Source organism: Vanacampus margaritifer, chromosome 1 (assembly GCF_051991255.1).
Source record: "Vanacampus margaritifer isolate UIUO_Vmar chromosome 1, RoL_Vmar_1.0, whole genome shotgun sequence".
Taxonomy (NCBI): Eukaryota; Metazoa; Chordata; class Actinopteri; order Syngnathiformes; family Syngnathidae; genus Vanacampus; species Vanacampus margaritifer.
This window is the reverse complement of record NC_135432.1, coordinates 64,553,070-64,579,274: the sequence shown is the minus strand read 5'-3', so window position 1 is coordinate 64,579,274 and position 26,205 is coordinate 64,553,070. Positions and strand designations below refer to the sequence as shown.

Below are 26,205 nucleotides of genomic sequence, written 5' to 3'. Positions count from 1 at the left end.
ATTACAATTCTTTAGGATTATGAGAAACAAATTGTAATACTGTACAGTGTACATGAGAACAAAGTTATAATATAAAGCTTTAATATCACGACAAAAAGGAAATAAGGTTTCTACACAATATATACGCTATGAAACTGGACAAAAAAATGTATTTCGTAAGTAACAACCAAATAAATATGGAGCAAACTTGTCATTACAGTCGGGGTTCTCTTAAATGTATTCAGGATAAGATCGAAACCAACCACTCATTATTACACTATCAAAAGTGTATAGAATCCGTTCTATGAGAAGTGAATCCTATTAAAATTAGCTCAATCATCTAAAGGTCATGAAGGGAATAACGCATGGGCAGTGACCGCCAAATAAATAAATAAATAAATCAGATAGAAAGATAAATTGTTTACCAGTTTTGCGTTTACTGTTAAGATTTATTTTTAGTTTTTTTGTCATGTTATCCTTATTTTATTAGCTATACTATATATATTTTTTGCTGATAGTTTTAGTATTTGTTTTTATATAAATACTTTTAGAATGATTCATTTTGAAGGTTTTTATTGTTTATTTTGCTTAGTTTTAAATAATTTCTATTTTTTTCTATATTGTAATACATTTTTATTCATTCAATTTGTATCATTTGTGATTGTTATTTCAGAATTTGTGATGAGCTATTTATTGCGTATGACCATTTCTGCACAAACACAAACACAGCCAACGATGTTCAGTCAGTCAATAATATTTATTCACTAGCTAAAACATAACTTAAAAAATAAAACACAAAACTTTACACACTCTTAAATATGCTGCTATGATTCAGTACAAAAATAAAGGCGATGCAAGAGATGTTTGGCAACAACAAAAAACCCTTTGGCACTTTTTAACTCACTTCTTAGAAACACTGCGTGATCATGATGGCTGGATTTGCGCTGCATGGTTCAAGTAACAATGCACTTTTTTTTGGGGGGGGGAGGGTGTATTTGCATATGGGTCAGTTTGATATCTTCAAAACGGAACCAGGCACATTTCCACCTCATCAGTGTAAACTTAACATCATTGAATCACACTTATTTACTCACTGTAAAGCTAAACTACAGCAAGAGGTGATACAGTCAAAGAAAAAAAAGGACAAAAATCGAACAGACTGATTGTGTGCATTTGAACCATGCAGTGTACAAAAGTATCATTTGTGATGAATTCGATTTTTTTTTTTTTTTTTTTTTGTATAAGACACGGCTTTGGCCTGGGCACATAAACAGCAAATAACATAGAATAGCTCCTCCCCAAAAATCTTCCAATATGCAAATTTGCAAATGTCGAACCGTTTCACTGAAGTTCATTTGTGTTAGAGATAGACCGATACGCTTTTGTCAGGGCCGATACCGATACCGAATATCAGTAGTCAAGGAGGTCGATAACCGATGTTGGGAGCCAATTATTCATTTGCAGAAAAAAAGAAGAAAAAGTTCTTGCGGGCTAACTGTCAACTCCAAAATAGCCGCTAATTCGCGAGCTAACGGTTAGCTCACGGGCTAACTGTTAGCCAGCACATTACTCCCAAATAGCTGTTAATTCGCAAGCTAGCGGTTAGCTTGCGGGCTCATCGTTAGCCTGCACGCTAACTCCCAAATAGACGCTAAATCGCGAGCTAAAGCAGCGGCAACTTCATTCAATACAAATGGTAGAAATTTTAAGTTACCTTTTTAACTGCCCGGTGGCCCGTTTGCATTCGATTCTCTTCTGCATGTGAGCGTCGAGAGAAGAGCCGAGCTTTTGCTGCTTATTGGCTGTTAGCGCTGCACGAGCAACCAATCAGATGGTGCTGTGGGCGGGCCAATGCTGCAGGGAGTCAACAGCCACCGACCGAGAAAAGCGCCCGTCGGAGCAAAAATAACAGTTTTTAATTCATCGGCCATGAAAACCAAACAAAACAAAAAAAAAAGGCCGATGCCGATATTGATAAAATGCTGAATATCGGCCGATTATCGGTCTATCCCTACTTTGTGTGTCAAAAATGTCCCGACTGCAAAAAGAGGCCTTTAACGGACGAATAAGCAACATCTCCAGATGTCATCTGGCCGCAAAAAAAAACCAAGAAAAATGTCTTTCTAATTTTTACGACCATCCTCTGCTTGTCATTCCCATCGTTCTGTGTTGTTTTTCCACTGGGCATGTGCTACGATTTATCCCCTTCGAGAACCTAAATGAACAAGACGCAATCTGTTACTCATTATGCTTGACTGCGTGCGCGCGTGCGTGATGGCGTGTGCGGTGATGCTTACCTACCTGGTTGCGTGCTTTGTGCGACTTCTGCATGAGCACCCGCCACTGGTCGTAGTGCTTCATGGACATGCTGCTGCAGCCGTAGGCGTGTTTGCGCGCCCAGCCGAAGAACTGCTTCAGCTCGCGCCGCAGCGTGGAGTTGGAGTCGCCGCTCGACTTGGGGTCGCACGAGCCTGACGCCGCGCGTTCTGCGCCGCAAAAACAAAACGCAACACAAAAAAATAGATGGAATTGTGATGTCATTGACATTCATTCTACATTCAGTTTTTTTTTAAATATATAAAATAATGTAAAAAAAAATATGCAAAAAGTTGCTAGTATTTATTTAGCTAATATTTATATAAGACCCAGAGCAAGTGCAACTAGTGGTGAATGGTGATATTACAACTTAAAACTACATTAGATGCATTTTCGCAGCAAATTCGTATATTAGTAGATTTTTCTCCCCTCCATTTTTTAAAAATATTGTTTTCATTATTTTCCAGGAAAAAAAGAAGAGCGTGAACAGAACGCTACATCAGTAAAATTTATTTAAAAAAGTATTGATGGAATTACACTTGATAAAAGAATGTTTCAATCTGAGCAGATATGAAAGTGTGTGTGTGTATGCGGGTTTATATCATATCACGGGGACCATTTTCTGGGTTTTTACTATCATTGTGGGGCCCATGTGTCCTTGTGGGAACATTTTGGTGGTCCCCATGAGTCCAAACCTCTTTTTGGGGGTCAAAACTTGGGTTTTACAGTTTAGGTTTGAATTGGGTTATGGTTGAGGTTAGGGTAAGGAATTGATGGTTGGGGTTAGGGGGAGGGGCTAGGAAAATGTAAACCCAACTGTGCGTGTGTGTGCGTGTGCAGCGCTCACCACTGTGCGGCGTGGACGCAGCGGTGGGATGACTCCACTCACTCCAGATTCCAGCTTTGCGGGAACCGTAGATGCCCACCGGGTTACATCGCACCTGGTGGTTGACAAAATGACAAAAAAAAAAAAAAAAAGACTAATTACAGTGGTGCCTTGAAATGAGAGCTTCATTTGTCCATGCCCGTAACGCAAATCGATCATATCTCAAATCGTCTTTTCCATGTTGAAGTACATGGGAAAGCCATTCATCCTTTACAAACCCTCACCCACCTTGGCCACTGGGGGCAGTATGAAATAGAAAGACAGATGTACTGTACAATAACATTATTATTCATTAACGTCATTACAAGAGATATGAATATGTAGATAGGAAACATAGGAGCGACAACAACAAGACAACACACCTGCACAAAATACACAGTTCCAGGTCTGAGTCCCGCCAGCCTGCAAGACGTCTGGTTGCCGACGTCATCCATCACCTGCAAAAGTCAGCCAAAATGCCAGTGAGGAGAGCAAACTAAACAAACTCACAAAGCTTCAATCGGGCTTCCCGCCGCAAATATGTTTGAACACCGCAACGATCAGTGTGTTTATGGAAACATCTCAAAGCGCTTCTGCCGTTTATTAGCCGCCAACTCTCGCACACACGCAGGTTCTCACTCTCTCGCTATACAATTGCACACATGATTCATCCTCTTACATCATCTCGCTTTCACACACGCTCTCTGTCTCTCACACAATCTGCCTCTCTCACACAAACACTCTTACAAAGATACATACAGACACTTACATACATACTCTCACACAATAGACACAAACAAACTTGCGCTCTCACACATGCATACGTACTCACACACAGACAGAAGCACAACAGACTCTCACACCCTCTCTCTCTCATTCGCACACACATACTCTCACACAAATACATAAATGCACACTCACACACACACACACACTCTTGCTCTCTCCTTCGTATACACACACACACACACACAATCTCTCTCTCCCTCAAATACTCACACTCTCACATAAATACACATAAAGAAACACTTGCTCTCTCACACATATACACACTCTCACACATTCTCACTCATAAACACACACGCTCACAAAATACACACAAATACAAATACACACACCCTCTCTCTCTCTACACAACCTCTCTCATTACATACTCTCACATAAAGAAACACTCTTGCTCTCGCACACACATATACACACTCAAATACAATCACACACGCTGTCTCACACAACCTGCCTCTCTCTCTCAAATACACAGACTATCACACACCCTCCCTCTCATTAACACACTCTCACACAATACACACAAACTCTCTCTTTCTCTCTCTCTCTCAAACAAACACACACACAGGCTCTCACTCTCACAAATTCACTCTCTCACACACAACACATATAGATACACATGCACGTGCGTGCAAATGTTTTGACACTCATGTGCCAGGCCTATTAAAGGACAATGAACAAACAGCATGAGTAATCTTGCGGCTATTAAAACACAACGTGGCCATATTGAAGCCATTAGTCCCTCCATTCGCCGGCCCGGCGGGAACGTCGCGTCTCGGGTCTGGCTCTCGCCCGCCTCGCCCTCTTTTTCCACTCAACAAGCAAAGACTTGCTTGGCTGACGTCCACGCGAAGCCGCTTTGATTACCTCACCGCTAATCGCTCGGCAGGGCCGAGTGTTTACGTTGCATTGTTCATTCATTAAAGAGATGAACGGAGGTAAACTCGGAAGATGATGAGCTAATAAGTGATGAATGCCATCCATGTGTGATACGCTCGGCTTTTCATCCATTAAGGATTTGAATGGGACAGCTCATAAAAATTCTAGTCCAAAGACCGGATAAAGTTCACATCTGGCGATAGAAGACTTCAAAAGAGCAGATATGGAATAATAATAGCAACTCGAGAATGCAGTCCAGTTGTGGTACACTGTAAAGATAATGACTCCAAGTTCACAACAAGGTGATTATAGTTTTTTAAAAAAAATGAACAAAACTCAAATTAAAACTATTGTGAGTGTTTAAAGTGGAAGTCAATCTGAAACATTTCCTGACAATAATATGTTATGTGACCTCACTAGTCTAAACATGACATTCTAATTAATATTACATTTGTGGAACATAAGTTAAGCAGGAAGATCCGTCCGTTTTCATCCATCTCAGGGGGCGGCCATTTTGCCACTTGCTGTCGACTGAAGATGACATCACAGTTGCTCAGGCATCACAGCTCACCAGTTTTCTGAAGCTGAGCTGTGATTGGTTGTTATCTGAGACCTGAGCAACATTGATGTCATCTCCAGTCGACAGCAAGTGGGCAAAATGGCCGCCCCCTGAGATGGATAAAAACGGCTGGATTTTGCTGCTCAATTCACATCCCACCAATGCAATATTAACCACAATACATATATCTAGATCAGTGGGTCTGCATAGAATATATTATTGTAAAAAAAAAAAGAAGAAAAAAAAGGGGGTTGAGTTTATATTGACCAATTCAATTCACCAGCATATTAATCGTTCAGGTCCTAATAACAAAAATGATAACTTGGTAGCAATGTATCCATGTAGGTACCACTTCTTGAGATTTTTTAATACATTTGACCAAGAACCGGATTCCAGGTTTTTAGCCTACGTAGGCTAACTCTTTGACTGCCAAAAACGTTAAATAACGTTTAGTAAAATCCTATGGAGGAGTGCCAAAGACGTTAAAAGACGTTTTTTTTTTCAAAACAGGTGAAACTAACCATTTTCTATTGTTGATTACTCAAAAACGGAATAAGGTAGAAACAAACTTTTTTTTCTGATGGTAGATGAGAGTCCAATCTTTTTTTGGCAGTATGTGCGTTTCCATAGTCCAAACACATAATTTTCTATGGACCTCGAAAGATCAGTCAAAATGCTTAAAATCGGCTGGCACCCACGGCATCCCTTTTCTGAAAACGTCTGGCAGTCGCTGTCTGTCGCTGCACTTTACCTTCCAGTCTTGGTTGTCCTCCAGTCTGTAGCGGATCTGGTACTTGGCCTGGAACAGGAAATCCTTGAGTGCCGGCGGGGCCTCCCAGCGAACGCTGAGCTGGTCCTCCAACTGCCCCACGCGACTCACCGTTACCCCTGACGGAGGGTCCGTAGTTACTGGAAGAGGAAGACCACAAGAGCAGAGACTGACGTCAACGTTATCGAGTGAAATGCTCGCTTTGTCCTTTAAAAACAAGGGAGATACAAACAGCTTATAAATATCATAATTATAAAAACAATTTGAAGACCCTTTTATTAACTTTAATTCTCATAAAATTGCTAACTTTTTAATCATAATATAATAAATGTGCTGTAGAATTGCCCATCTTTATCACAACTTTCTGATTTTACTTCTGATAAAATAGCAAAGAATTTCAATTGCAGCTTCTTTCAAAAACAGCAAAATATTTATTTTGTGATGATTTACTTTTTGTACAATTGTTGGGTTTTTATGTCATTACAAATATAAAATCAGAAAATTGCAAAAATACTTCTCACTTCTCAGAAAATTACAGTTGCTACTCAGGAAATTATTATTTTTTCCCCCTGCTAAAATTGTTCATAAGATTACAAAATTATTCACGAAAAATTGCTTCTTTTTTTCTCTCTCATAAAATAGCTAGTTAGGTTTTGGGGGACAAAAGATTAGAATTAGTCCTGAAAAAAATATAAATGCCTTACTGTACAGTACAATTGCAATTGTCACAAACATTTTCCCAGAAAACTGCACAACTGCTCACAGAAAATTAAGAAAAAAAAAAACTTACATTCTCATCAAATTTTTGTATACATTTTCTTAGAAAAACAATTTACGGAAAGAGGGTAAAATCACAATTTTTTTACGAAAAAAAAAAAGAAATATCTGTATTTCTACTATACTAAAATTGTATTCATAAAGTAAATTCAAATTTAAGACCAAAAACAAATTGTTGATGGTTCGAAGAAAACGATTAATAATAAAGGTAAATTCTAAGGATATTTTATTTGGTAAAATCCAATTTCTTAAGATCAGAGTTGCCATCATAGTTAAATGATTTTTATAACTAAAGAAAGAAAGAGAAACATCAAGCATCCATTTGGACCTTTTATTTAATATTCGCCTGACTTTGCCTCATTTTGGTCATCGACAAATAAAAAAAAACATTGCTCGTCGACTTACTAGACATTCAAAACAATTTGCTACTACAAATTTTTTACTGTTTACATCGTCGCCTCGAAAGCGAAAAAAGTCATTCCGAAAGAATGTAGCCTGTACGGTCGTTTTGTCCGTTTGTAGTAATTAACACGTTGACGTCTTCCCTACAAGAGGGTGCTGATGTTCTATCGTCGGGTCACAGATGTTCCGCATCAAGCTGGACCCATAATAGCTTCTCTCTCGCTGCAACGTTTATGTTGGCGGCCGGCGAAATCAAGTCAATTCCGAGTGCCGGGCCTGATGTCTCTATACGCAAAAACACTGCTTTCCACAACTCAGTGGGTTTTTGGGGGTTGTTTTTTTTTTTTAACCTCCCCCGCCGTTTGTTTTGCGTTTTGACCGAGATGTCGTTTTCAGTTGTTGGTCTTGTCAGACTGAGCCCTCGCCATTAAACAAACACTACAAGCTCCGGGAGAGGGCGGATGAAAAAGCCTTAATGGAAGTTGACACAAAATATTTGAGTGGGATTGTCTTGGATTTAAGAAAGCAAAAAATATGACGCTAAAACAAAGTGAAAAGACTGCAACCAAATCCAATTCAGAAAACCACCACCAATTTAAAAAAGTATGGAGATCTGACTTGTGCAGAAAACCCCCGCATGTGCGCGGCTCATCATCCCCCGTATTTGCCTGTTCGTTGAACCTTACCATCTTTTTTTCACTTGTCGGCACTAAAATCAGGTCAGTGCCATCAAGGAATATCTATCCCCCACCGACCCCGACTGTGGAATGCGGCAATCAGCGATTGAAGGTGTTCCCGCCCGTGGACACGCGTGACTCACAGCTATGACGCAGTTTCGCTTGTTTTGACGAGAAGCCAAAGCAGCGTCCGGGGCAACCCGAAGGAAACAAAGCCAAAGTGTGGATCAAAGCGCCTGCCCCTTTTCTATTCGCTTGACAGGACGCCGCCCTCGCCTCGGGACGTATACAGGTGTGTGCGAAGGTTTGCAGAACGATGGAGGGTTTGTTTTCAACACCAGATGGTGGTCTCTTGGAGGATTGACCAAGCTAGCCGGCCAACAGTGTGCGGAACAATACTTTAAAAGGTAACATCGCTCCCTTGCTATCAAAAAGCCTGAAAGAGCTTAAGCGCTTCAAGAATTCTGGATTAAAAGTAGGAATGTCGACAAGTCCACTGTTATTCTTCCTCGGCGTATCTTCTTCTACGCGCAAAATACTGTGTATGGACATAAAAGTGTTGGCTAAGTTCTTCTTTGAAGTATCCCTGAAAAAGGCCGAAATTGCCACTTTAAAACAAAATGGCGAACTTCTCCATCTGTTTCGCTATAACATCTTGAGACTTTTTTGTGAGTCCACTCATGATGGAAAAAGCTACACAATTTCATAGTACTACTTGAAACTTGGCTTTGGGGTCTGATTTTTTTTTTTTTGATCTAGCTATGGTAAATCATTCACTTCAAACCAAATTTGAAATTGCTTGTCAAAACATTTTTGTGGTTCTAATCTACATGATGGAGATGTCTACAGAATTTCATGTTGCTGAGGGAAATGTTTTTAGTGTGTGACCTTTAGCCAATTTAATAGAAAACACAGGTTAGAAGAAGACTATTTTCTAACATAACGGTTCTTAATGTTTCCGCTAATCCAGTCAACCTGGTCTCATCAATAAAATGCACACAATAACATTCTAACTGAATGTGTTTACTGATAATGAGCTCATTAAACCACTGCTGTCAATCAACTAATTTAAACAGTGATGGGGTCACAAGCTAGTTAGCAACTAACTAGCGTAGATTAGTTTACGATTAAATACAAAAACTAACTGCTTATATCTTTCATGGCAAAAGTTATATTCGGGTATTAGATATAAACTTCAATATGGTATCAAATGTAACCTTCAATTATCTTTCTTTTAGTCAATTTAATGACAAAAACGGTCCCAAACTGCTTAGCTATTTGCTAGTGCGAAAGAGCTAACACTCAATTAAACAGTGATGGGGTCACAGGCTAGTTAGCAACTTGCTAGCGTAGATTAGTTTACGATTAAATACAAAAACTAACTGCTTATATCTTTCATGGCAAAAGTTATATTCGGGTATTAGACATAAACTTCAATATGGTATCAAATGTAACCTTCAATTATCTTTCTTTTAGTCAATTTAATGACAAAAACTGTCCCAAACTGCTCAGCTATTTGCTAGTGTGAAAGAGCTAACACTCAATTAAACAGTGATGGGGTCACAAGCTAGTTAGCAACTTGCTAGCGTAGATTAGTTTACGATTAAATACAGAAACTAACTGCTTATATCTTTCATGGCAAAAGTTATATTCGGGTATTAGACATAAACTTCAATATGGTATCAAATGTAACCTTCAATTATCTTTCTTTTAGTCAATTTAATGACAAAAACGGTCCCAAACTGCTTAGCTATTTGCTAGTGTGAAAGAGCTAACACTCAATTAAACAGTGATGGGGTCACAAGCTAGTTAGCAACTTGCTAGCGTAGATTAGTTTACGATTAAATACAGAAACTAACTGCTTATATCTTTCATGGCAAAAGTTATATTAGATTTTTAGACATAAACTTCAATATGGTATCAAATGTAACCTTCAATTATCTTTCTTTTAGTCAATTCAATGACAAAAAACGGTCCCAAACTGCTTAGCTATTTGCTAGTGCGAAAGAGCTAACACTCAATTAAACAGTGATGGGGTCACAAGCTAGTTAGCAACTTGCTAGCGTAGATTAGTTTACGATTAAATACAGAAACTAACTGCTTATATCTTTCATGGCAAAAGTTATATTAGATTTTTAGACATAAACTTCAATATGGTATCAAATGTAACCTTCAATTATCTTTATTTTAGTCAATTCAATGACAAAAACGGTCCCAAACTGCTTAGCTATTTGCTAGTGTGAAAGAGCTAACACTCAATTAAACAGTGATGGGGTCACAAGCTAGTTAGCAACTTGCTAGCGTAGATTAGTTTATGATTAAATACAGAAACTAACTGCTTATATATTTCATGGCAAAAGATATATTAGATTTTTAGACATAAACTTCAATATGGTATCAAATGTAACCTTCAATTATCTTTCTTTTAGTCAATTCAATGACAAAAACGGTCCCAAACTGCTTAGCTATTTGCTAGTGTGAAAGAGCCAACACTCAATTAAACAGTGATGGGGTCACAAGCTAGTTAGCAACTTGCTAGCGTAGATTAGTTTACGATTAAATACAAAAACTAACTGCTTATATCTTTCATGGCAAAAGTTATATTAGATTTTTAGACATAAACTTCAATATGGTATCAAATGTAACCTTCAATTATCTTTCTTTTAGTCAATTCAATGACAAAAACGGTCCCAAACTGCTCAGCTATTTGCTAGTGTGAAAGAGCTAACACTCAATTAAACAGTGATGGGGTCACAAGCTAGTTAGCAACTTGCTAGCGTAGATTAGTTTACGATTAAATACAGAAACTAACTGCTTATATCTTTCATGGCAAAAGTTATATTAGATTTTTAGACATAAACTTCAATATGGTATCAAATGTAACCTTCAATTATCTTTCTTTTAGTCAATTCAATGACAAAAAACGGTCCCAAACTGCTTAGCTATTTGCTAGTGTGAAAGAGCTAACACTCAACACAAAAAAAGTAAACGCTCCTTGGTTAAAGTTATGTCTTTCGATTTATGATGATTATTATTATTATTATTTTTTTAAATGTATTACTCATAATTTAAGTAAATTAAAGAGAGGTCTGTAAACACCTTAGCGTGCTAACATCCCGATAGCACAGATTAAATAAAGCTGAGCCGCACAATTGAAAGCCATGCATGCTACACAAGACAAATAAAACTTGGATCATTTCAATAGTATAATACATACAACATGTTGGGAATCTTGCTGCGGTTCCAGATGCCACACATCCTTTTTATGATTGCAAAACGGCAAATTTCACAGAATAATGCGTGTCCAAATGAGATTACTTGGCCACAGCGTTTTGGCGGTGACTGTTGCTGCGTTTCACTTTTTGAATTAGTTTTACTGTATTTAAAAAAAAAAACACAGGCGGTACACAGGCGGTACGGAAAAAATAATTAAAGTTAGAAAAAAATTGGGAGGATTTTGCATTGGGTTCACATGCTTTTGAAGCCTCTTTTACCAGCCCGGGGCATGGCCGACACCCGTAGAAGCCGCAAGAGGAGGTCAGACAGAGGTCGTCTTAGCGTCCGCACTTACCCACATCAAGAATATCCAACATGATGACGTCGGAAGCGGCGTGGCCCAGCCGGTTGGACGCCTCCACCCAGATCTCATACGGGGTGAAGAGGTGCAGGTCGCGAGTGATGCTGCACGAATACGGCTGAGCGTGAGTGTAGTCTTCGCACTCCTTCTCCTTGCCGTACCACCTGCAGGGCATAGCAACAGCGATGACGCGCCCGCTTTTTACGAGGCTCTTTATTTACACGCACCGCAAAATCCAGAAATGTACCCCTCAGGACGTCAACTTCCACTATTTAGGGATTTTAAATGGCTTCATTTCATGTTTGAAGCTTGTAAATGCTGTTGACTCGCCATCGCAAAGTCTTTGGGTAAACGGTTTTCTTTATGTTAATGACATAGAACTTGATGCATCACTTTGACATATTTATTTGGATTTATTTTGTTGTGTTTCTATTTTCACACGTCTTGAGACTTTCTCGGCTTAACTGGTACCTTGGGTACCTTATTTCGTGTCATACCATGTAGAATTGTCACGTTACAGGATTTGCTGGAGATTATCCCTTTACAATTGTTCAATAAAGTTATTTGACAAAAAAATTGGTCAAAACATTGAAGAGAGAATATTAAATATGTCATTTAAACAACAAAATGTATGGGCTGAAATTGTCAAAAGGTAAATAACCCTAAGAATATAAAAGCAGGATACTTTAAGATTGAAGAAATGAAAAAATAGATTGAAGCGCCGTCGAGCTTGCCGATTATGTCAGTTCGAACGAAATGCGCGATTCAGTAGTGTTCACTTCGGCTTGGTTTCTTTTTTTAGCTGTTCACAAATCACAATGCATCATAACGTTAATAGGAACACGTGTATTATTTATTCAATCTATTTTATTATTTATTTATTTATTTATTCAATATATCTTGCTTTTATATTCTTCGGTTTACTTACGTTTTTACAATTACAGTCCGTGAATTTTGTTATTAAATCACATCTTTAACATTTCTTTCCGATGTTTGAGGTCAACTGGATCATTTCCAGCCAATCCTGTAGCGTGACGTGTTCGTTGGCGACCCGATGCGATCTGGCAGCCCGATCACATCTGGTACCGACGCTGAATGCTATTTTTCATTAGCATTTTCTGCTAGCATGAGCACTGGCAATCTTTCTAAAACTGACTTGAATGTATTCAGTTCTTTTTTGTGTTTTAACAACGGCGAGAATTTTCATTTTTCTCACCTTATAATCATTTTTTTATGATCGGGACGTGGCAAAATCGAAATCATGGCTAAATTTCAACTGAGTGCCCCGGCGCTGTTTTGCGTTAGCATTAGCATTAAGCTAGTGTGCCACTCTTAAGGCAACATTGTGTGGTTGTTTGAAATACATTACACAATGTGTAATTATCCGTGTTTCATGGCAAGTCTGACAGTAATCCTCAACTGGAGCGGCATTAAGCAGTTTGTAGCCTCTTTTTGGAAAAATTCTGCCCAACTGCTGCTCATTACAAAGTGAGTTGCGTTACCACCACCACCACCATAAAAAGCTTGCATTTCACATGTGCTTTTTGGAAGTGTGCACACACCTGAGCTTGTACTTGAGCAAGTACTGGGTGCTAATGCTGGTCTCCCCCTTCCCTCCCGGCGTCCAGCTGCACGTCAGGTCTTTGGTGTTCCGAGACCAGCACGTCAAATTGAGAGGCTTCTCCGGAGGCACTGTGGGAACACACGCAATGGAAGAGAAGGTGAAAAAAAAATAAAATTAATAATAATAATAATAAAACGCTATTACTTTGGAGGGATGTTTTTTCAACCTCTTTTTGACTTTATTTGGTGATCGTGCCTGTTTGTGTGGCGTGAGCTCGTGCAATTGTAATCAGATTTCAGAGTCCTGCCAACAACACCCCCCCCCCCCCCCACCGCCACAAATCTCCGAGAACACAAGGTTCCGAACACCGTCACCATACAGAGAGATTAGGATCGATGCTGCGCGTGTATGTGTGTCGCTTCGTTTTCATCTGATGGCTCTACTTACAAAGTGTTTTTTTGCGGCAAAAACAAGCGTGAGTTCTTATGACTACTGTATATAAAAAAAAGTGTAAGAGGCAGAGAAGGTGCCCTACTAAGCTGCAAGAATATTTGCCGTTTCGACAGAGCAAGAGAAAACATACAGTAGTATGTCCGTGAGTATTGTTTTGCTGCTACATGTGTGTAAAGCAAGGTTGCTCTAACGAACGGAATAACTAAAACTAAAATTGTCGTTAATGGCCACTTATTGATGATAGCCAAATGTAGACACTGGAAACAATCCATAGAGTCAATTTAAATGAGTTAGGGGGGCTTTTGGGTGTCAAAGCACTTTAACATCATTTTGCACAATGGCAGTCAAAGAGCCAACGGAGGAGGCAAAAGAACATTTTTCAGCAGAGGAGGAATTTAAGGCTTGGTTTTCCCTCGTATTGACAGGAGCGCCGTAAAAAGTGTTTACTGCTTGTATGACGACTGTGTGCGTGCGTGCATGTGTGTGTGTGTAAAAGTATGCGTGTGTGTCAGCGTGATGCCCCGTGAGTGATAGTGCGCGTAATGGACCACACAGGCACTCAAAGCGACACACACACTAGTGGAGGCCCTCGTACTAAAACTTAAATTACGGCCACAAGTGTATGGAGAGACCCTTAAAAAAAAAAAAAAAAAAAAAATCCCACTGCTTCCTTCTTCGTATTCCCACTTCCTTTACACTCCTCTCACTCACGTCCGCAACTTCCATTACAAAAATAATATTTTGGGGGGGAGATCTATTGTTATGCAGATTAATTTATTACTTATATTTGTTTAAAAAAAAAAACATGAGACCCTCACAAAATAAATCGCAATAATGACCAAAAAATTATAATAATTCAACGTACTTCCGACGTAGATGCAGGAGCCGGCCAGGATGTGTCCCTTGTGGTTGTGGCACACCAGATTGTCGCCGGATGTCTGTCGCGAGGCGTTAAGCCCGCTGAGTGTCACGCTGAGGTTGCTGGGGCTCAGCGTTCGGTACGAGGAGGCGGGAAGCCGCTGGCCGTTGAGCGTCCAGTACAGCGAACTGGCGTGGACGCCGGAATCCGGTTGCACCCAGCAACTGGCCGTCAGGTTGGAGCCCACGCGGAGGACGGGGTCCTGGGGGTAGACCACTGCCACATCTGGGGGATGAAATGATGGAAGGTCAGTGAAAGATGTGCAACGATTAATCGACAACTAATCCATTATCAAATGAATCAATCATTTAAAGTTGTCGAATGCCCGCTTTTCAACAGTAAATATTACAATTTCTGTAGTCCTCCATCAAATTGGTCTGACTAACGTTGGGTTGAATCAAAGTAAGATATTTGCTTTACTTTGGAAAACAATGATCAACATTTTGCCTATTTTCTGACAGTCATAATTTGTTTATATTTAAAATTTTCTGTACTGCTAATTTGGAATAAGTTTTCTTTTGGGTTATTCGTTTAACCCAAAACATTGAGTCAAATTGACCCAAGTGCTGTTAACTCTTTTCATAGTCTATGCGGTTTATTAGATAAACATAAATAAATATAAATAAGAGATGCGTGTTTTGATTTGGAAGATTGCACTTAATAGCCAAAGACAGTGTTTTTTCTTTTGACTGCTGAATTTATTGCTCCTTGCCAAACAATAAACCCACCGTGAAAACAAGAGCAAAAACACACATAAAAACACAACAATTAGCATAAAGGAAATTAAGACAACTTTGACTTAATTTACACAAATGTGTTGACAGACACAACACAAACTTATCTCGTTGGCTTTGAATACTTATTTTTCCTTCCTTCTGTCTTTAAACGTTCTTCTGTTTCTCGCTTACAAACTTAACATTGCTGTGATGATTCTCACTCTCCTTTCTTCCTCTACCCACTGACATACACACATGCACCTTACAGCGCCCTCTCTGGTGCGGGTGGCGACGTGCACCCAAAAGCAAAGATCACAATCTACACAAAAATGACCATGCGGCAGTTACACACGCTGCATCAGAAAGTATGGATAGAAAAGTTGATCTGAAACAGGGAAATATGATTATGCTTGTTTTTTTAATTAAAAAAATAAGGAGGGGGGGGGGGGATTTCACAAAATTTGGAGATACAGTACATAACATTTAAGTCTGTTCTACCCTGCAGCAAAAACAAGCATCCCCAAATATTCTGTTTAATTTATATGCACACACAAAAAAATCGTTGTTTTTTTTATCGTGAGAAAACAAAAAACTTGAGATATATGATTTTTCATAGGACAGCGATGCTATAAACTTTTTACACTAAATCAAAAAACGTCAATTTATCACCTCCAACAACACAAAACTTCCTTCCCCCTTTAATTGTCGAGCGCAGAAAAAGTTACAATCATTCATATGACAGTAACGAGCAATTAGCCCCCTTGTCATAAACAACAGGAAGCGCTTGATGATGGAGGTCTATTGTATTCCCTCTTTTTTTCTTTTTATAGCGCCCTTTAAAGCTTTAGTGCTGCTACCCATAAAAGAAAAGAAAAAAACTCATCCAGCCACTTAAGCCAGGAAACGCACTTACGTTGATTTATTTACGTTACTGTCGTGAACATTCTCGGAGACCCGAGCTAATGATGTCACTGTTTTGATTCCCCCCCACCACCACCACCACCACAAGCCCTCATGTGTTAAAGGAATTATCGACTGCAGACTTGTTGAAAGTCAGCCGTGCAGTAGCTGGGCATTTATACTTCACACAGGGTGTCCTCACTGGATCCAATATACGAGGCCAATGAGAGGCTATATATAAACCTGAATTACTCTTTGCCAAAAATAATATTTTGGAGATGGGAAATAAAAATAAACAACTGAGACAATATTAGGTAGGTCCCGTCCAGGCGTCTCATTTTTATTTTTTTTTTGCCATGTGCATGTCAATCATACAGTTGTCATAACAATGTATACGATGAAGCCATTAAAAGTGATTTTAAGTGTTAAAATCTTTCCTATTTACTTCCAAAGTGACCCTTTCGTTCTCATTCGCATCAGCATCTAATTCTGAAATTCCGTTTTTGCTCCCCGCCCACTGCGACTCGCCTTAAGAAAGTGATCCAATCAGTCACGTTCACTTTAAAGATTCTTTCTTTTGAACGACGACCCGATACCTTTAAATAAAGTTGGTATCAGCCCATTACGATACCTGCTATCCGTACTCGCCCATCCCTACTAACAACAAGCCCCTGCAACCCCCAAATGGGTGTATAGCGGTAGAGCCGGACACAACACAAAATGTCCCTCATGGGCCGGTTCTGGGGGAACATTAATGAATCTAAAAGCTACATAATGTCCCCAAGGGGTGCCAAAGAAGAAAATTTGGGGGTGTCACCCTCGTGAGAAGCCCCCTGAAGTTGCTTTTGATGATCTTTTCTTTCCACGCATGAAAGTCGGCATTGCCATACTTAATAAGACATTTGCGCAAAAAATAATAATAATAATAATAAAAAAAATCGCTGTCTTTTGCGCATGTGTGACTTGACTTACGCGTGGACAGGGACAAGACGGCAGCGGAGTGCAGCAGCAGGAGCAGCAGGAGAATCCGCGAGCACGTATCCATGACCACTGTCGTGCCTCCTTCTGCTTCGTTTCTCCTTTTGGTTTTGGAGGGCTCCTTCGCTCGACGCGTTTTGCGCGCGCAACTCCGCTTTGCGCACAAAGTGTGGATCGAAGAAAAACGAAATGAGAAAAGGCGGTTTAGAAACACGTCCGGTTAGCTCGTCCGCTCGTCTTCTTGCTACTTCTTCCTCCTCCTGCGGCTTAAATCATACACAAGTTCATACTTTGAAGCCCCGCCTCCTCCACCACCTCCTCCTCCTCCTCCCCTTGTCTCATTTCCCCTCTTCCTCCCTTCCTCCCTCCTCATCCCCACTTTCACCTCAAACATTCCCACCCGGGACACGCTCAAGTTCCAACGAAAGAAAAACCATGACGTCACTTTGTCGGGATGTAACAATCAGTATTGGGTACACCTACGTGCAGTTTTACGCACCTCATAATTGGTCATAATGTGAAACGTGACAACTAACAAGTATGTAAAGTATTGCTAAAATATTGTTGTTAATTATTTCCCTTAAAAATTACTATTCATATAATAATAACAATAATAATAGTAATAATAATTTCTTATAAATACATATATTATAATCATAATGTATTAAGAAGTTAAATAGTTTTTTTTAATAAAATAACAATAATATAATAATTATGACAATAACACTTAAATAAAATACGATAATATATTTTTTAATGTTATACAGTATGTTAAATTGTTGTTTTGTCCTTTAAAAAAAATCATAAATATGAAAAAAAAAAATTAGAAATTCAGTTAAATTAAAAATACATGTTTAAAAATATATATTTATCTATTTATATGCTATAAGTTACGTATTCACACTTGAGGACTCACTGATTCCGACTATCAATACATTATTAATTAATCATAATTATTTTGATATATAAAATTGCATTTAACACAATGATCCTTCTGATACAGACGATGATCCACCGACGTGCCAAATGGCCGCAGTCTATCGCCAACTACTGGCGAGGAGGACGTAATCAATGTTAGATTTGTTTTGTCTTAGGTATCGGTGGCTGGTATCGGCCTTAAAGCTGCTCTATGGAGGAATTTACCCCCAAATATCTTTACAATAGTCTGTTTATTTGACCATTTATGACTTGGCCAATAATTTTCAGACTGGATTTGGGTTTGAATTTCTCGCCCTCTGTCTCCGCAGACAGAGGGCGAGAAATTCAAACCCAAATCCAGTCTGAAAATTATTGGCCAACTCATAAATGTGACGTCATGCGCGCATTGTGTACGTGAAGAAGAAGGAGTGAAGAAGGGAGTGTGCAGTTCCATTTTTCGGCCACAGGTGGAAGTAGTGATTCCAAATTCAATTTTATGCATTCAACAGTCCAAGTGCAACGGATAAGCTGACTGATTGGATGCCCATGCCCAAGAAAAAGGGAATTACATAGCGTAAAAATGTATAAAACGGCTACATTTAAATTACCCTAACCCTCTGGTACATATAATAAGTATGCCCCGCCCCTTCCTCAATAAAAATGAAGTATCATCCTGTTCCAAGTAAGTGCGGATGGGCACTGACGGCATGAATGAGTGAGTTCATGGTGAAATTCCTTCCACACTTCCTGGACGGTGACAAGGGGACTGATGCGGGAACGGCAGGCGGGAACAAGAGAGTCCCTTCTGGAGAGCGTGTCAGCCAAAGGTCGGCGTGTATGGAGGCCCCTCGCAGTGCCCGGAACATCACGTGACTCACGAGATACAAGCCAGCATTAACTTGTTAGTCAAACATTAGTCACAGGTTTGTCTGCCCCGCTCAGGTGTTACCACAAAGCGAGTCTTGAAGGATTATTTCGTCATCCGATTGTGCAGAGAAGTCAACACATTCCCAAAAGCTACTCCTGAGCTGTGCCCGAAAGAGGCCCACCCACAACATTTTTGGGGTTGTTTTCGTTCCCTGGAAATGTATCTTGACTGGGAGCCCGGGAAGTGTAATGTGTGTGACCTGGATGGTCCACAATGGATTTACTAGGATTGTGCTTTGTGGTCATTTTCGGGAAAATCTCCATAATGTCTCTTGGCTTCTGGAATAAATTGAACAAGAAACTGGCTGTGTTATGATGGCCAAATTTGGACCCAAAAATGTGGAAGGCTGATTGTTGAAAAAAAATATTGTCAATCATCTATGGTTTCCTGCACATGATTTTTTTTAAAATATAGAACAATAAAAAAATTGAGATATACTGTATGCTGGCTTATCACATGAATTTCTGCTTTATATATATATATATATTAGGGTTGTCAGGCGATACCATTTTTCAATCGTAATGAATCGCCTGACTTCAACAGTTAACTCACGATTAATCACAAATTGTATCTGTTCTAAATGAACAATAAAATGCAAAATAAAAGTTTTCATACTCTTGTTAAATAAAAGTGGGAAAAAATGTTAAACTAATAGAAATATATTTTAGTCATTGATAGAGTAATTTCAATAATAATTCGTAAAATTTAGTTAAAAGTGGGATTTTGATTTGTGTTGAGGTAATTTTTCTGCCACTAGATGGCATAATTGCATTTGTAAGACATTGGTGGCAGCTCAGTGCATTTTTCTTTTCATATTAAGAGCTATCTAATCTTTAACATGAAATAAATTGTGAAATTCTCCACATTTTTAAAATTGTAAAATACAGCTTGACCCCAGTCCACATTATTATTAAACTTATTATTGCTAAATTTTGATGTGGACGTGTCTGCTGCTTTGCGACTGGAATTCCCCCCAGTATAGGCTTTCCAAGTAGGATAAGATATACTTGTACCTATTACAGCCATAAAATATGAAATCACCCTCCTGCAAAATGTCAAAAATGGAATTAACCCACCCTAGTTGTCAGTCTGGCTTAATTTAAGATTGACTTTGTTGTTTTGATGGGTGGGCATTCCAAAAACCCACCATTTTGCATGCAAAAATTGTAAAAAAGAATACATTTTTCATAACGTGTTCTCTTTAATGCTTGAAATCCTCACCAAGCGTGAATGTGGAGAGATTTGCCGACACCGCTTGGCGATGGTCTGAATGTTCACCGCATGTCTGCGCATTCATCACACTCACAAGTCCAGCCACGCCGCACGCCTGTGTGCAAAAGTATACATCAGCGACCAGCTCACACTTCAGCTGTCAGTCATCACATGATGCAAAAATCCAAAGAGCAAAAATCCACGTAAAATTTTTAATCACTATAAATGTATTGAAGAAAATAAAAAGTACAAAAAAATGTTTGGGAAATGCCAGTAATCGGTTCTTGCGACTTTATTTCCCGTATATTTGTGACAAATTTTTACTCGCAAATTTGCCACTTTATAAGGTCACAAATCTGGAAGTTTATTTTTCATAAAGTTTTTTTCTCTGAATATTACCTGTTACGCCGTCGTAATATGAACCTAGAGCCATTGCTCACTTTTTAAAAAAGCATTACAGGAGATGGCATTCAGTAAATTTCAACAAAAACTCGTCTGTGGTGAAATACAGAATTTTCCGGTGTGTTGTTGTTCTTCTTTCAAATGTACAGTTTCAAACTAGGCGTGCTGCCATCTTGTGGTTGTAAGTGAAATTTCAGTTAAACCAAATATACTGGAGATTTAGACCAAAATAAATTCAGTTAATAATAAATAAATAAAGAGAGGACAGCAGACCTAATTTATTATTCCAAAAAAAAAAGATGAATTAACTTTCTGATCTTTATTAACTTTTATCTCATATTAACTTGATTGTCAAAAAATAACGTTAAATCTGACTTAATTCTCATGTAACGGCCTCATTAAAAAAAAAATACATGAATAAACTGACTTAGGCTAATGCAAATTAATGAAGACCATAGATAGAAAAAAATATGATCTTATTCTTGGAACATTTGGGACTATTTAGTGGTAATAGCCTCATTTGACGTTCCACTGTATTGACATTGATTGCGTGTTTACAGGCGCGCTGGCCAAGCGAAGCCATTGAATGTCTTGCGCATTGTTTATAAATGATGAATGCTGTCTTTGTTTCAGCGGGAGACTCGAGGAGCCAGCGGGAACGCGACAAAAAGGACGTGCGACAGACAGAAGGACGGATGGACGGACGGACACGCGGACGGGGTTCAGGGGTTGCGATCAAGGGGCCAATCAAGCGAGGGATGGTTTGCTTTCCTGGCAGATGCCGCGAGGCCTCCGCTGAGCTCAGCTTGATTGGAAGGAAGAGTTTGTTTGAAGAGAACATCGGTGCCTTGTTACATTGCCACAAGCCATGGCCACCACTTTGTGTGTGTGTGTGTGTGCGTGCGTGCGTGCGTGTGTGTTGATTTGCCAAAAACAGAGAATGAGAAGAAGAGGAAGAGGAGGACCGACCGAGTGATTTGAGGAGCCCCCTCGCTCACATATTTTCTAAAGCCAGGATAGCAAACGCTGGCATTCGCCTCAATAATGCATGACAGATGTACGTCAACATTCTCTCTCTCTCTCTCTCTCTCTCTTTCTCTCTCTCTCTCTCTCTCTGTCTGTCTGTCTCTCTCTCTCTCTCTCACACACACACACACACACATTCACTCACACACTCACTCACTCACTCTCTTTCTCATTCTCTCATTCACTCTCTCTCATATACTCATTCACTCTTTCACCCACTCTCTCTCTCTTTCTTTCTCTCTCTCTCTCTCACACACACACACACACACATTCACTCACACACTCACTCACTCACTCACTCACTCACTCACTCTCTTTCTCATTCACTCATTCACTCTCTCTCATATACTCATTCACTCTTTCACCCACTCTCTCTCTCTTTCTTTCTCTCTCTCACTCTCTCATAGTCACTCACTCACTCACTCACACGCTCTCTCTCCCATTCATTCACTCACTCACTCACTCACTCTTTCACCTACTCTCCCACTCACTCATTCACTCTCTCTCTCTCTCACACACACATTCACTCACCCACTCACTCTCTCTTTCTCATTCACTCATTCACTCACTCACTCTTTCACACACTCTCTCTCTCTCACTCGCTCTCTCTCATTCACTCACTCTCTCTTTCTCATTCACGCATTCACGCATTCACTCATTCACTCATTCACTCACTCACTCACTCTCTCTCATTTACTCACTCACTCTTTCACCCACTTTCTCTCTCTCTCACTCTCACTCACTCACGCTCTCTCTCACTCAATCACTCTCACACTCTCTCTATCTCAGTCTTTCACTCACTCACTCACTTACTTACTTACTCACTCTCTCACCCGCTCTCTCTCTCTCTGTCATTCACTCACTCACCCACTCACTCTCTCACTCATTCACTCACTCACTCACTGGTATTGGTACTCACCCATGTGTGATTTAATTACCCTTCAAACCTTTGGCATACTTCGACTCTACCTATTATGTTAATTTTCAAATTATTAATTTTTTAAAGAAAATACACATTTTCTGACCCTTATTCATATTAAATATAATACTATTTTGAGAAAAAATATAAACACAGCCTAGTTAAAAGAAGTGAAAAAAAATCTGCCCAAAATTGCTTTAATAAAAAAAGAAGAAGACATTGATTAAAACTAGGCAACATTTTTTTTTTAAATAAACATACGAATTCAACCAAAGGACAAATGATACGAATGAGTGTATGATTGAATAGTTTCAACAAAAGCTGTTCTATATCAAATTTAGCTGTTTAGCATTTTTCCCTTGCGCAACAACGTTAGCATAAATGCTTAAGGAGCTTGTCGTAATGTGTGGAATATTTCAAGGTTTGTTTAGCGTCGCGTCAAAGCCTGCAACACAAGACGAGCATAAGTTGAGTTTAAATGTTTAATAGCTTGTGCACTGAGATGTTGTTAGTTACGCCACACAACACAAAAAGACAAAATCGGAACCCGAAGGCTACGCAGGACGTGATCGTTGTTTTCACAATTTCAAACGTGATTCGTGGCACTTTTGCGCATTCTTTAAAAAGTCAAACATTGACTTTGAGGAGGACAATAGCTTAGGTTACGTCCTACCTATGCTGGTGAATAATTCAGCACGCGCTAGGTGGAGGCTATAAAAGGAAAGCAGGTGTCCCGAAGAAGAAGAAGTGGTCAGAAAATGGAGGAGGTGGAGAAGAGACGGCCCCCGATCTCCGCTAAAGAGAGAGGTCAGTACATAATAAAGATACGGATGACTCAACATCAATTTAGTTTTGCGTTTCTGTATGCTAGCAGTATTTATCACAGTTATGTTCTTTATCCTCTGTCTAGAACGACTAATATTAATGCCGTACTGAGCTGAGAGAGGAGCTGAACGAGCAATATATCCATGTGATTGTATTATACCTCCCCGGGTGGTCATTTGACCTTCTCTGAACTTGTTGCTAACAAGTAGCTAATGTAGCTAACGGAGGGTATCCCTAACGCTTTGCGAGTTATATACGTGTGTGTGTGTGAGTTATCGTACCTTTAAATGATCATCATCCCGATCAGGACCGGGCCCAGGATGCTACGCTCTGCCGCCAACTGTGGGCTACGTCAACCACGACGTCACCAAGTCCAGTAGCCCCGCGTACTCCTTCCGCACACGCATGAGCAGCACCAGTAAGTTCCGAGAAAACCAACAAAGCCGAGTGTGTGGTGAATTCCAGGCTGTGTATTTCAAAGAAAACTGATGCTAATGCTAATGCTAATGCTAACAAACAAACTGCATGAGATCAATCTTCCCTGAAAACAAACTAATTTCACTGTGGTAAAAATGCTTATTGTTATTTTTTAATCCTTGTGGGTGTTTTTTGACAAAAGCATGTTACTACATGATATGTTTTTTTGTTTTTTAAAGTGTTATGTGACACAGAACATTTCAAAGATGTCAAGTCATGCTAAGATTTGTACAAGATCCGCGCGAGTGTATTGTTTGTTTAGCACTGTTGAACTGTCAACCAAGATGGTCGAAGATTGACTAGCGCTTAATTTGGTGAGATGTTATTTTTATATTTGATTTTTTAGCAAAACTGTGGCGTTGCATTTAAAATTTTGAAAAAATGGCTACCCTAACAAAGCTCATGTTAATGTTATCATCTGAAAAGCATTACATCCGTTTAACATTTTGCACATTTTCAAAAACGTTTCAACCTTTAAATAGGCTCTGAAAAAGGATCCAGAACATGACGTACACGTCCCAAAAGAACATTTCATTCATTTTCAAGAAGTTTAATTCCCATTTCAATTTATAGTGATCTCTGTGGACTCTAGCCCAGGACCAAGATACCACGTCGGCGCCAATATGACGCGCTTTGGCCGAATAGACACGCCCTCTTACTCCATGTTGGGCCTAGGGAAGCGCATTGGTAGCAAAGGTAAATGTAGGAAAATGTCAAAAATTAGTAACCAATTCAATAAGCTACACTTTTTTGGATGTTTTTTTTGGGGGGGTCGTAGGTGACAAGTTCCAGACTCCGGGACCGGGGGCCTACAGCCCAGAGAAGGCTCCGCCTCTTTACGCTCAGCGCAGAACGCCAGCCTACACGATCGGAACCCGCACACGCTATCGCTCTGTGGATGCAGTACCAGCACCCAACAGGTGAGGGCGCTTTGCGAGCTCCCTAATGTTTCTGTAGGAATTCTAATTATTATTCTCTGCTAACAATTACATTTTTGACACTCTAAACATGAACAAAAACTTATCAAATCTGGTGAAAAATTTGATAGTTTTAGGTTTTTGTATACGAGTACAAAGGGTGGGCCAAATGGCCGATTATTTTCCCCATAACGTTATCATCGAAGAAAACGTTTCCAACGCTGTGAAAGTACGCTGAATGCACCATTTTGCTTGCATAGCATTAGCAACTAGCAAGTGTGTAGCGTATGTTATTCAGGTTATTCTGTTGTCCTTTAGCGTCCTTTAAGCTGTTTAATGACATTCCAGTTGTAGTTAACTGTAAAACTAAACACACCACGCTAAGAATTACATCCAATGTATATTTAAATACAAAACATTCTTCGTTTTAAAAACATCGCTAGCCTAGCGCTAATTCTAAAAGCGAAGGGAGGATCCCATTCAAATGCTAACAGGAAGTTAGCATCGACTTTGGGAGTGTTTTTCCTTCAAATAACGAATATTCACACACAAATGCTTCCCAATTGCAACGTTCTTCTGTACTCACATTAAGTGTGTACACCATGGATGCATTAAATTAATTGTATGCATTAAATGTGTATTTTTTTCTGCCAAAAATCGGTATCGACTTCGGCCTAAAAAAATGCATATGGGTCGGGCCCTAGTCATAGCTAACATTAGTAGACCAGACGAGTTAAGCTAAATGATCACAAATGTGAGTTATTCCAAATATTGCTGTTTAAAAAGCATTACTTTAAAACTATGAAATGATACAATTATTTTTTATGTTTAATATTTTTTATGTATTCCCGACATTTTCTATATTTATGACTTTAAGATCTCAATTGTTGTTGTTTAACAGCTATATGCTCCCCAAGCTGTTGGGCAATCAGGTGCCCAACAAGCCGTCCGGCGTCAGTTACAGCATGTCGGCCCGCCGGAAGGTGGGCGGCCCCTCCATGGACCTTGCCCAGAGCCCCGGGCCCAGCAGGTACAACAGCACCGATCCGGATGTCTACCTCCAACGCCAGCCCTCCTTCTCCATGCAGAGCCGGACCAAAAGGCCCACCTACCCCTCGGGCACCCCGGGCCCAGGTGCCTATCGCCCGGAGCGTTCTGGGGGGCACCTTCACAGGGCCCCGTCCTTCACAATGGGGATCCGTCACTCAGAGTTTGTCACGCCGCTTGTGCTGGACTTTTCCCACTGACCAGCCAGTGTCTTACAACATCATTACATGACAAAAGTATTTGGCTATCACGAGCTTGGTTGCGGTATTGTGACCCGTTTTGGGCTTTTTGATGGTTCTGACCAAGTCATTTCAAATTAAATACTGCCCACGGGTTCAGACGTGATTTTGAAAATCTAAAACTGTTACATTGATTTATTGTTAAATACAAATGTTTTTGTTTGAAAAGACTTTTAAAAAAA

General features: G+C 39.6%; 2 protein-coding genes across 4 annotated transcripts; one reads left to right on the top strand and one right to left on the bottom strand.

Annotated features, from left to right (window-relative positions):
- Nucleotides 1-717: 717 nt before the first annotated feature.
- On the bottom strand, nt 718-17,366 carry crlf1a (cytokine receptor-like factor 1a). Of its 2 annotated transcripts, none has more exons than XM_077560966.1 (9): nt 17,108-17,366; nt 14,466-14,744; nt 13,146-13,275; nt 11,578-11,747; nt 6,133-6,290; nt 3,544-3,618; nt 3,143-3,236; nt 2,277-2,465; nt 718-2,194 (listed from the first exon to the last, which is right to left on the bottom strand). In XM_077560966.1, the coding sequence occupies exons 1-9, from the start codon at nt 17,178-17,180 to the stop codon at nt 2,178-2,180; spliced, it is 1,185 nt and encodes a 394-aa protein (XP_077417092.1). In that variant the 5' UTR covers nt 17,181-17,366; the 3' UTR covers nt 718-2,177. The 2 variants fall into 2 exon arrangements, with proteins under 2 accessions (XP_077417092.1, XP_077417083.1); XM_077560957.1 differs by having other exon boundaries at nt 2,281-2,465.
- Nucleotides 13,598-26,188, top strand: odf3l2a (outer dense fiber of sperm tails 3-like 2a). Of its 2 annotated transcripts, XM_077560984.1 has the most exons (8): nt 13,598-13,742; nt 14,477-14,766; nt 21,207-21,630; nt 23,213-23,325; nt 23,651-23,761; nt 24,394-24,516; nt 24,599-24,740; nt 25,639-26,188. In XM_077560984.1, exons 4-8 carry the CDS (start codon nt 23,277-23,279, stop codon nt 25,982-25,984), a joined length of 771 nt encoding a protein of 256 aa, XP_077417110.1. In that variant the 5' UTR covers nt 13,598-13,742; nt 14,477-14,766; nt 21,207-21,630; nt 23,213-23,276; the 3' UTR covers nt 25,985-26,188. The 2 variants fall into 2 exon arrangements, with proteins under 2 accessions (XP_077417110.1, XP_077417101.1); XM_077560975.1 differs by lacking the exons at nt 24,394-24,516; nt 24,599-24,740; nt 25,639-26,188 and having other exon boundaries at nt 21,207-23,748.
- Nucleotides 26,189-26,205: the final 17 nt, after the last annotated feature.